The 12,803-nt window shown below is 35.0% G+C and overlaps 1 protein-coding gene across 1 annotated transcript; it reads right to left on the minus strand.

Moving 5' to 3' along the window:
- Positions 1 to 1,401: 1,401 nt before the first annotated feature.
- On the minus strand, positions 1,402 to 1,921 carry GNG5B (G protein subunit gamma 5B). Its single transcript, XM_055376793.2, has one exon. It carries the CDS (start codon positions 1,855 to 1,857, stop codon positions 1,651 to 1,653), a length of 207 nt encoding a protein of 68 aa, XP_055232768.1. The 5' UTR covers positions 1,858 to 1,921; the 3' UTR covers positions 1,402 to 1,650.
- Positions 1,922 to 12,803: the final 10,882 nt, after the last annotated feature.

Below are 12,803 nucleotides of genomic sequence, written 5' to 3' on the forward strand. Positions count from 1 at the left end.
TGTTTATTGTGGCCCTATTCACAATAGCAAAGACTTGGAACCAAGCCAAATGTCCAACAATGATAGACTGGATTAAGAAAATGTGGCACATATACACCATGGAATACTATGCAGCCATAAAAAATGATGAGTTTATGTCCTTTGTAGGCACATGGATGAAGCTGGAAACCATCATTCTCAGCAAACTATCACAAGGACAGAAAACCAAACACCTCATGTTCTCACTCATAGGTGGGAATTGAACAATGAGAACACTTGGACACAGGAAGGGGAACATCACACACCGGGGCCTGTTGTGGGGTGGGGGGAGGGGAGAGGGATAGCATTAGGAGATATACCTAATGTAAATGATGAGTTAATGGGTGCAGCACACCAACATGGCACATGTATACATATGTAACAAACCTGCACGTTGTGCACATGTACCCTAGAACTTAAAGTATAATAAAAAATATATATATTTAAAAAAAGAAAAAAACTTGAAAACAGTAATACCTGAGTACACATGGGAACAACAGACACTGGGGAGGGAGGGTGTGGACCAAGAGCTGTAAAACTACCTACTGGGTACTCTGCTCACTACCTGGGTGACGGGATCATCCATACCCCAAACCTCAGCATCACACAGTATACCCAGCTAACAAGCCTGCCCATGTGTTCCCTGAATCAAAAATAAAAATTGAAATAATTTTTTTAAGAAGAAAAAGACAATAGTATTACCCATAGGACAAAATTTGTACTATTAGCAATAATTATTTTGTGTCTCACTTAGAAACAATTCGACTTTTGTTCCAGAGTTTAAATTTTGACAAAAATGGTTTTGAATAGATCTTTATAACCTGATGCCATAAATACAAGGTTCTCTGATACCTTCATTTATTATATCAATATTGGGCCTAAAACAGTATTCTGTAAAGCTTAAGTTGGTATTAACTATGATCATCTTGATGTCTATGATAGATAATAAACAAGGTCATACATACCTTACTAAGCAATTTTGGTTTTTCACCAACATTTTATTCTTTAAAAGATTTACAGTAACACAATTATTTAGCATTTCAAGTTGTGTGCTTTATTTAGCAAGTGAGAAAAAATTGGAATATTGAAGTATTTGCATAAAAAATCAAATGGTAGTGTTTCATAATCTCTATTGTATTTCCTATTAAATTTTTATATGTTACTTTCCCATTGTTCCTGAATTTGTTATCCTATATATAAACAGAAACATGGATGAGTCAAAAAAAAAGTGGACATAGGCTATGAGTAGATTATTCAAAAAGGAACTACAAATGGTCATATAATCAATAAACATATGAAAAAGTGTCAAATCTCACTAGTATTCAAAGAAATAATAAACCACAATAAGTTACTATTTTTCACTAATATATATTGCTAAATATCATTTTTTAAAACTTGCACACTAAATTTTATTGTATGCTGCTGCCAATGTATATAAAACAATTACCCTTGTGAAATAGAAATTCATAAAAATTCAGAGGTAGATGTTAAGGACAGACAAAAGTAGAATTTTGTATATTACGGCACATGTGTTACAGGGATAAGCTTTTGTACAGGCTTCAAATGTATCTCTCTTGAATATTCACTGGATCATAAGAAGTGGTTTGGGAAACCTTTGAAAGATTCATTTTACTACAAAAAGGAACAGACTTTCTGGGGTCTGAAGGGATTTGTACTTGAAGATACTCCAGTCAGCAGAGGGTCATGTTGAGCATTCGGCAGACAGAATTGTTTCAAGTCTGCAGCTGCCTGGGAAACTTTTGCGCTGTTGAGCCCGGCCTCCAGCTGGAGCTGTTGAACCACTTTCTTCGTAGCGGCGACGCTGGAGAAGCCAGACATGGTGAACGCGGGGGCCGGGCCGATTCGTGGGTCGGTGGGTCGTGGGCCGTGGGTGGGCGGGGCCGCTAAATATCATTTTTAAGATGCTATTAGAAGGGCTCAGGAAAACCAGCATTCCTATACATTGATGATACAAACTTTATAGCAGGCAATGTGTGTATTGGTACCTGACATATAGTATTCCCTCAGTAAATATTTCTTCAATGAATGAATAATTTTGTTGCTGACATTAAAATAAATTTTCAGACATTTTGACAATGTGCCTTGGCACAATGCTCTGAATTCATAAAAACTGCCACTGAATCTTACTATTGTTGGCTCCCAACCTTGTGGAAGTTTATAATGCCCTGCTATTGTTAGCTTGCTTTCATGCCATCTTTCCCCTTTCTTCGAAATGTTGTATGGCATATATATTTTTAATTAAAGTGCCTCATGTATAATTTTGTTTTGAGATATTTTCAAAAAAACTCATGGTAAACCTCAGGATAATTGTAGCCACCTTAGAGGGTTGCAGATTTGGGGCTGGGAAGTGCTGCTTGGCAGCCATCTGTGTGATGCTTCTCAATTGTTAGTTCTTCGCTAATTCTGTAATGTATTCCTCTCACAATGTGAACAGATCTTTTCTGTCAATAAGGAAAGCATAATTTTGTTAATGATAGGTAAGCACCTTATTATCTGTATTTGGCAGGCTTAGACATATTGCTGTCTTTTGGAGAAAAACAGCTGTTTCCAGATGTTATTAAAGCAGGCATTACCACTGACAAAGCTTTCTCACAAAGTATCTTACAACAGTTCTGTGTGCTGTCAGAGGTGCTTGTAACAAAAATTCTGTGGGAGTTAGGGCCCTGTACTTTCTAATTGCTAACTGCTTTGATTACAACCTCCTGCTCAGATATTACAGTGAGTGACATTTCCATCTATACACATGATTCCATCTATACAGATTTTCTTCTCTTATAATCACATGGCTTCAGTGTTATGACACTTCTGATCTTTGTGAATACTTGCCCACAATTCTGACACTTCCATTAGTAGCACACAGACAGTTTGGACCTGTTGGAAATTGACACAATGTATTTTGCTTATTCTGGAAGCATTAATTTTAATTTCTCTTTTGTGAATTTATGTATGTAAATGTAATCATCTGACTACATGGTTACCTTTTTTTTTGGCATTTCTCAATTATTTTGGCCCATTTCTCATCCAAAAGAATTATTATTATAGCAACTTCTCAGTACAAAAGATTAATTATTGTAGTAACTTCAGTGCTCTTTTTCCACCAGATCAGCAGTTACTTTGTATTTAATAAGCTTTTCAAGGCTTTTGTTGAACTTACTGATTTCGACTTCAGTCTTCTTTTTCATTTATTCTTTCAACACTAGAACCCACCAGGAAAAATTATTCAAAAGCTGGTAATAATTTAGGTGACTTGTTTTTCCTTCTGACCTATCTAAAGAAGTCTCTTTTTGCCTAAGTACTTAGCTTTCCATTCTGTCCCTATAACCTAGAATTCAACAAAACACTCACGATCCATGCAAACTATGAATTTGCTTTAAACTACACATTTACATACTACATTGTTAAACACAGGCTTTGAGAGAAAAAGCACACTGCAACTAGAGACTTATGATATTATCTTGAGAGCAATTATTAAAGATTTTTAAAAAGTAAATCAGTGATACTTCCATCTCTTGGGTTATTGTATTGCTATTAAGAAGAATGAGGTAGATTTTTATTCAAATGGAAAGATATCAAAAATATACTGTCGAGTAAAATTAGAAAATCACAAAACAATATATAATACGGTATAATTTATGTAGAAATATATATGTATGTGTATGTGTTCTTATGTATAATTCACATTTATGTATATGCATAGAAAATGGTCTGGATGGATATAAGTCAAATTCTTTTCCTTGTTGCTAACCCTAAGAAAGGGGAAGTAAAATGGGCAGGGAAATGCATGTGAAAACAGGTTTTTACTTTTCACTTTTTGTAAAATTTGAATTTTTCACAAGTATATATTACTTTTAAAAAACTAAAAGCCCCTTATGCCATTAGCTGTTATCACCCCCAGGCCTGAACTGTTAAATGAGCAAAAGAAATTCAGTGATAAGATCTCATTGGCCTTAAAAGAAGAAAATAAAAATAAAGTAACAACAATAATAGTTGCCATTTGTCCAACAATTATCTTGAGTTAGATATTTCACAGGAATTATTTAATGCATGCCTTATAATAACCTTGAAAAGTAGGTTCTGTACCCGATTAGGTATGAAAAAACTAAATCTCAGAGAGATTAATTCGTCAGAGGCCACATAGCTGGTCTCTTAGCCTGTTGAGGCTGCTATATCAAGAATACCCCAGATTGAGTGGCTTAAACAACAAACATTTATTTCTCACAGTTTTGGAGACTGAGAAGTCCAAGATTGAGATTAGGGTGCCAGTGTGCTCAGTGTGGTGCAGGCCTTCTTCCTGGTTTCCTCACATGGCAAACCCCATTACCTCCTAACCCCAGTTGCCCTCTCAAAGGTCTGACCTCCAAATACTACCACATTGGAGATTAGGGCCTCAACATATGAATTTTGAGGCGAACAAAGTTCAGTTCATTTGTATTTTTATACCAAATTCAGCTGGTAAAAGCAGTTGGGCAGGAATTTCAACCTGGATTTATCTGACTCTTAAACCTGTGTTGTTATTACTGAACAACATAGCCTAATTGGAAGTACATAAATGGAGTTTACGATGGTGTCAGGGACTGTTTTTAGTATTTTTATACTGTTCTAAGTACTTTTTGTATATAATAATTCATTTATTCCTCACAACAATTCTGAGTTAGGTATTATTATCATTATAGTTTTATCATCTTAATTTTTCAAAATGAGGAAACTGAGATACATACACATTACTTGTCAAATGTGTAAGAGGCAGAGCAAGGATTTGAATGAACCCAGGCAGTCTTATCATACATGCCACTGCATCTCTAGGGATCATGTGTAAGAAAGTCCTGTATGTGTCTCCCATTTCCCATTCTCCCATCAAGGAGATTAAGGAAAAGATGACGTATACTGGTAGAACACAGACTTAATCAAGCTAAATAAAGTCATGGCTCAAAGAAAGCCTGCCATCTTATGTTTTACAAGTGAATTCTGAAGTATCTATACAATTCTCAGTAGGCTATCTTTCAAAAACACTTCCATCTGAAGTGAAATGTTCCCAGTTTGAAATCCAGAATAAGGTATAGGTCTGTCCCTTAAGGCATTCTCGCCCTGTTTTGAGAATATGAAACAGAAGAATTGTGCCATACCAGAAGAGAGAAAATAAAAGTGGGCCTGAGGTTTCCATCTTTGGTGAGGGGCTTCTAGTTTCAAATAAAGTTCACCTTACTCTTCAACCTGATAAAAAGCACCTACAGAGACCCGACAGATAACATCATACTTAATGGTAAAAGACTAAAACTCTTCTGCTAAGATCAGAAACAAGAGGAGGATGTTCACTCACCCCACTTCTACCTAACACTGTACTGGAAGTTCTCAACAGGGCAATTAGGGAAGAAAAAGAAATAATAGGCCTCCAGTTTGGAAAGGAAGAATTCAAATGATCTCTATTTGAAGATAGCTTGATCTTATACATAGAAAACACTAAAGAACCCACAAAATAACTATTAAAGTAAATAAAAGCGTTCAGCAATTTGCAGGAGAAATATACAAAAATCAGTTGTGCTTCTACACACTAGCAATGAACAATCTGAAAATGAAATTAAGAAAACGATTCCAGGCTGGGCATGGGGGCTCATGCCTGTAATCTCAGCACTTTGGGAGGCTGAAGTGGGAGGGTTGCTTGAGCCCAGGAGTTTCAGAACAGCCTGAGCAGCATAGTGAGACCCCCGTCTCTACAAATAGTAATTAAAAAAAATTAGCTGGGCATGGTGGCACGCACCCTGTGATCCCAGCTACTCAGGAGGTTGAGGCAGGAGGATCACTTGAGCCTGGCCAGTTGAGACTGCAGTGAGTCATGATTGCACCACTACATTCCAGCCTGGGCAACAGAGTGAGACCCTGTCTCAAAAAAGAAAAGAAAAGAAAAGGATTTCATTGCATCAAAAGAATAAAATAGGAATAAATGTATCCAAGAAAGTGTAAGAATGTACACTGAAAACTATGAAACGTTTTTGAAAGAAGTGGAAGAAAACATAAGTAAATGGAAAGAAATTCCATGTTCGTGGTGTGCAGGAGACAATATTGTTAATACAGCAATACTACTCTAACTGATCTATAGATTCAACACAATCCCTATCAAAATCTCAGTGGCTTCTTTGCAAAAAATGACATGATGATCTTAAAATTCATCTGGAAATGCAAGGGCTCCAGAATAGCCAAAACAATCTTAAAAAAGACACTAGTTGGAGGATGCACACTTCCCAATTTCAAAACTTACTACAAAGCTACAACAATCAGTATGGTACTGACATAAAGATAGACATATAAATCAGTGGAATAGAATGAAGGGTCCAGAGATAAACTCTTACATTTATGTTTGATAGATTTTCATCAAGGGCACCCAGACATTTCCACGAGGAAAACAGAGTATTTTTAACAAATAGTGCTGAGACAACTGCATCTTCACATGCAAAAGAATGAGGTTGTACCCCTTCCTCACACTATATACAAAAATTAACTCAAAATGGAGCAAAGATCCAAATGTAAGGGCTAAAATTATAGCACTATTAAAAGGAAACATAAATGTAAATCTTCATAGCTTTGAATTAGGCCATACTTTCTTAAATAGGACACCAAAAAACACAAGCAATAAGAGAAAAAATGATAAACTGACTAAATCATAATTAAAAACTTTAATGAATCAAAGGAAATGAAAAGACAACCCAGAGAATAAGATGTGAAAGTGTTTGCAAACCATGTTTGATAAGTACTTGTATCCAGAATATATAATTCTTACACAACTCAATAAAAAAAGACAACCCAATTTAAAAACAGGCAAGGCAAAAGATCTGAACGTATGTTTCTACAAAGAAGATATACAAATGGCCAATTAGCACAAGAAAAAGATGTTCAGCATAATTGTTAGAGAAATGCAAACCCAAACCACCATGAGATAACCCTTCATACCCTCTAGGGTGGCTATAATTTTTTTAAAAAAAGAGATAATAACAAATACTGGCAAAGATGAGGAGAAAATGGAACCTAAAGGGAATATTAAATGGTACAGCCTCTGTGGAAGATTGTCTGGCATTTTCTCAAAAAGTTAAACATAGAGTTATTATATGACCCATAAATTCTATTCCTAGGCATATACCCAAGAGAAATGAAAATACATGTTCACACGAAAACTTGGATATGAATGTTCATGGCTGCATTGTAGCCAAAATGTGGAAACAACTCCAATATCCATCAACCCATGAATGGATAAACAAATGGTGGTATATCCATACAATGGAAATGAATGGAATACTGATACATTCTACAACATGTAATGAACCTTGAAAATACTATTCTAAATGAAAGAAACTAGTCACAAAACCCATCTATTGTATGAGTCTATGCATAAGAAATGTTTAGAATAAGCATATCTATATTGGCAGGAAGTCGTTTGGTGGTGCCCTAGGGGTGGGGTGCAGAGAGGGTTTGCCAGGTAATGGGAGTGACTACTGATGGGCATGGAGTTTTTCTGTGGGGTGCTGATAATGTTCTAAAATTAATTATGGTGATGTTTGCACAACTCTTTGAATATACTAAAAACCATTTAATTGAACACTTGGAATGGAGAGAGTATATGGTATGTGAATTATTTCTCAATAAAGCCTCTTTACAAATTTCACCTTGAATTACTCATGCAGCTGCCAAGTGTGATTAGAAGCAGTGGAATAATTAATAAGCAGTTCCCCTAAGTCTTTCAGACAGATAACTGCCACATAGATTAATTCACCCAACAAATATTTATTGAACATGCACTATGTTAGCCACTGGACCAAACAGAGAAGGTGGAAAAAAACTGCCACCATGAAGATTACATTCTGGTAGAAATAATAACAAAAACTTATAGCATTCATTATTCACTTACCACAATGCCAGACATTGTTGTGAAATGTTTATATGTCTTCTGATTTAGTCTTGGTAGGTTGCATTTTTCTAGGAATTTATCCACTTGTTCTAGGTTATCCAATTTGTTTGTGTATGGTTGTTCATAGTAGTATCTTATGATATTTTGTATTTCTGTGGTATTAGTTGTAATGTCTTCTCTTTCATTTCTGATCTTGTTTATTTGAGTCTTCTCTCTGTTTTTCTTTGTTAGTCTGGCTAACAGTTTGTCAATTTTATCTTTTTAAAAAACCAACTTTCAGTTTTGTCAATGTTTTCTAAATTTTTTTAGTCTCTATTTTGTTTATTTCTGCTTTAATCTTTGTTATTTCCTTCCTTCTGCTAAGTTTGGGCTTACTTTGATCTTCTTTTTCTAGTTCCTTGAGGTGTAATGTTTGTTTATTTAAGAGCTTTCTTCTATTATGATGCAGGCATTTATTGCTATAAACTTCCCTCCTACGACTACTTTTGCTGCATCCCATAAGTTTTGGAGTGTTATGTTTCCATTCTTGTTTATCTCAAGATATTTCAAAATTTCCTTTAGAAATTTCCTTCTTTGACTCATTGATTGTACAGGAACATATTGTTTTGTTTAATTTCCACATATTTATGAGTTTTTCAAGGTTCCTCCTGTTGTTGATTTCTACTTCCATGCCATTGTGGTCAGAAAAAATAATATAATTTCAATCTTAAATTTGTAAAGTCATGTTTTGTGGCCTAACATGATCTATCATGGAGAGTGTTCCATGTGTACTTGAGAATGATAGAAAACCTTAAAGACTCTACCAAAATCTGTTAGAACTGATGAACAAATTCAGTAAAGTTTCAGGTTACAAAATATGCAAAAATCAGCAGTGTTTCTACATACTAACAATGAACTATCTAAAAAAGAAATTAAGAAAATACTATTTATAATTGCATCAAAAAATAAAATGTTTAGAAGTAACTTTAACCAAGTAGGTGAAAGATCTGTATAGTAAAAACTATAAAATATTGATGAAATAAATTGAAGAAAACACAAATATATGGGAAGATAACCCATGCTCATGGATTGGAATAATTAGTACTATTAAAATTTCCATACCACCCAAAGTGATCTACAGATTCAATGAAATTCCTGTCAAAATTCCAGTGTCATTTTTCACAGAAATAACAACCTAAAATTCATATGGAACCAGAAAAAACTCTTAATGGCCGAAGCAACTTTGAGTAAGATGAACAAGGGTGGAGGCATCACACTCCCTGATTTCAACATACAGCGAGCCCTCTGTATCCACGGGTTTTGCACCTGTGGATTTGACCAACTGTGGATCAAAAATATTCCCAAAAAAGTGTCTGTACTGTACATGTACATACTTTTTTCTTGTTATTATTCCCTTTAAACAATATAGTATAAGAACTCTTTACATAGCATTTACATTGTATTAGGTATTATAAATAATCTAGAGATGATTTAAAGTAGGCACGAGGATGTGCATAGGTTATATACAAATACGATTCCACTTTATATCAGGAACTTGAGCATTTGTGGGTTTTATTATCTGTGGGACGTCTTGGAACCAATCACTTATGGATACCAAGAGATAACTGTATATTAAATAAAGCTATTATAATCAAAACAGCATGATACTGGCATAAAGACAGACATATTGACCAATGGAACATGACAGAAAGCCTAGAAATAAACCCAAGTATTTATGATAAATTGACTTTCAACAAAGGTGCCAAGACTATACAATAGGGAAAGGACAGTCTTTTCAATAAATGGTGTTGGGAAAACTGGATATCCACATGCAGAAGAATGAAACTAGACCCCTATCTCTCACCAATTCAAAATAAATAAACTTGAACATACGACCTGAAACTGTAAAACTACTAGAAGAAAATAGGGAAAAAGATCCACAGCATTGGTCTGGACAATGATTTCTTGGCAACAAGAAAAAGCAGAGGCAACAAAAGCACAGACATAGGTGACAAAAGCAACATTAGACAAATGAGATTGCATCAAACTAAAAAGCTTTTGCACAGCAAATGAAACAATTAATAGAGTGAAGGGACAGCTCACAGATTGGTAGAAAATACCAGGAAACATGTATCTGACAAGGGGCTAATATCCAAAATACATAAGGAAATCAGACAATTCAATCACAAGAAAACAACCTGATTAAAAAATGGGCAAGGCAGGAGTTCAAGACCAGCTTGGGCAATGAAGCAAGACCCCTGTCTCTACACAATTATTTTTTAATTAGCAGGATGTGGTGGTGCACACCTATAGTCCTAGCTACTCAGGTTGGTGAGGTGGGAGGATCACCTGAGCCCAGAGGCTGGAGGTTGCAGTGAGCTGTAATTGTGCCACCACACTTCAGCCTGGGCAACAGAGCAAAACCCTGTCTCTAAAGTTTTTAAAAATTTAAAAACATGGGCAAAGGATTTGGATAGACATTTCTTAAGAGTTGTGAATTGCCAACAGATATGTGAAAAAAAAATGCTCAACATCTATACTCATCAGGGAAATGCAAAGTAAAACCACAATGAGGTACCATCTGTTAAAATGGCCATTATCAAAAAGATGAGTGATAAGTGTTGGTGAGAATATGGTGAAAAGAGAATCCTTGCACACTGTTGATTGGAAGCTGAATTCATATAACCATTTGGAAAACAGTATAAAGATTCCTCAAAAAACTAAAAATAGAATTACCGTATGATACAGCAATGTCACTTCTGGGTATAAATCCAAAGGAATTGAGATCAGTATGTCAAAGAGATATCTGCACGCCTATGTTCATTTTAGTATTATTCACAATAGTCAAGATGTGGAAGCGACCCAAATGTCCATCAACAGATGAATGGATAAAGAAAATGTAATACCTATACACGATGGAATACTATATAGCCTTAAAAAATAAGAAAATTCTATCATTCAAAACAACATGGATGGAACTGGAAGATATTATGCTATGTGAAATAAGGCAAGCACAGAAAGATAAATATTGTGTGATCTCCTATGTGAAATCTTAAAAAGTGGATATCATAGAAACAAAGAACAGAAAGGTGGTTACCAGAGGTTAGTGGGGAGGAGGAGGGTTGGGGAAAGGGAAGATGTTGATCAAATTATATAAAATTTCAGTGAGACTGGAGGCATAACCTTTTTTTTTTTTTTTTTTTGAGGCAGAGTCCTACTCTGTTGCCCAGGCTGGAGTGCAGTGGCAGCATCTTGGCTCACTGCAACCTTCACCTCCTGGGTTCAAGTGAGTCTCCTGCCACAGCCTCCAGAGTAGATAGGATTACAGGCATGTACCACCACACCCAGCTGATTTTTGTGTTTTTTTAGTGGAGACGGGGTTTCACCATGTTGGCCAGGCTGGTCTCAAACTCCTGACCTTAGGTGATCCACCTGCCTCGGCCTCCCAAAGTGCTGGGATTACAAGCGTGAGCCACCACACCGGCCAACTAGAGGAATAACTTTTAGTGATGTATTGCACTACATGGTAACCACAGTTAATAATAATATATTGTATATTTCAAAATTGGTAAAAGAATAGCTTTTTAATGTTCTTACCACAAAATAATGATAAATTAGCGAGGTGATAGATATGTTCATTAGCTTGATTGAATCTTTCTATAATATATACATAGATCAAAACATCACATTGTACCATATATATATATACACACCTTATCATTTGTCAATTAAAAATAATTTTGAAAGGAAAAAATAATAATATTTTGTAAGTATTATCATATTTAATGTCCACATCCCTTATGACATATAATATTATTATCCTCATTTTACAGATGAGATAACTAAAGCTCAGAGAAGTGCAGTTACTTGCCTGAGGTTGCATAGTTAGCAAGAGAGCAGAAGGAAAATGGAATCACTTCTCCCTGATTTTCAAGTCTGTGTACCTAACTACTACATTACAAATTTTGCATTCTTATGTTAAAATATTGAAATGAGTAGCTCAATGAATTTAGCATCTATTTTTAAGCATTTTGAGAATTACTTTTCAAAATTCTTCATTTCTTTCTTCTTTCTTCAAACTAATTCATTAGTTTGAATTTTGCAAATAGAAAAATGAGAACTGAGTATGTATACATTAGCTTAGATCTATTAGTATAGATCACACATATACATGAAATTTAACACTCTATTTTTGAAAGATTTAAATGAAAATTTAATAACACTTTTAGATAAATACATGGGAAAATCAAATATTTGGTGGTCCTCCAAAGTAACGTAGGTGTATCTAATATGTTTCACAGCAAGTGTTGAGTGATAGATATACATAAAATCAGAAAAGAAAAAGTAACCACTTCATAAATCTTATAAATTGTGCCTTTTTACACTTTTTACACTTTTTTAAAAGTATTTCAGCTTTTAATTTATTTGATTAGAACCATTTGAGAGACTGTTTCCTTGATATGAAACGCAAGCACACTCATTAGTGATCATGGTCAAGACCAAATGGCCAGTTTCTGCCAGCAAACGATTAACTTTGATGACAGATGTGTAAACCAAAAATAATTAAATTATTTGATGATCATTCTTCCTTGCTGTAGGCTTTAAATAGTATTAGATCTTTGGGCATGAAATATATTTAATCCAGTTGTTAGATATAGTTACATTTTCAAAGCTGGATGAATCTTGTATTCTCACTGAGTACAGTTCTCCAACTGATGTGTCAAGGATGATGCTTGTATAACTATAGGAGGGAAATCCTCTGTGATTAATGCATGCAGGAGAAAATACTATGCTCTTCCCTGTGGGTGCAGGGCATGTTTCTACATACCCACATTGTGTGGGAAGCAGAGTGGTTATACTTTCCCTTCTTGGATTTTTTCTCAAGGCAAGA

This window comes from Gorilla gorilla, chromosome X (genome assembly GCF_029281585.2).
Source record: "Gorilla gorilla gorilla isolate KB3781 chromosome X, NHGRI_mGorGor1-v2.1_pri, whole genome shotgun sequence".
NCBI lineage: Eukaryota > Metazoa > Chordata > Mammalia > Primates > Hominidae > Gorilla > Gorilla gorilla.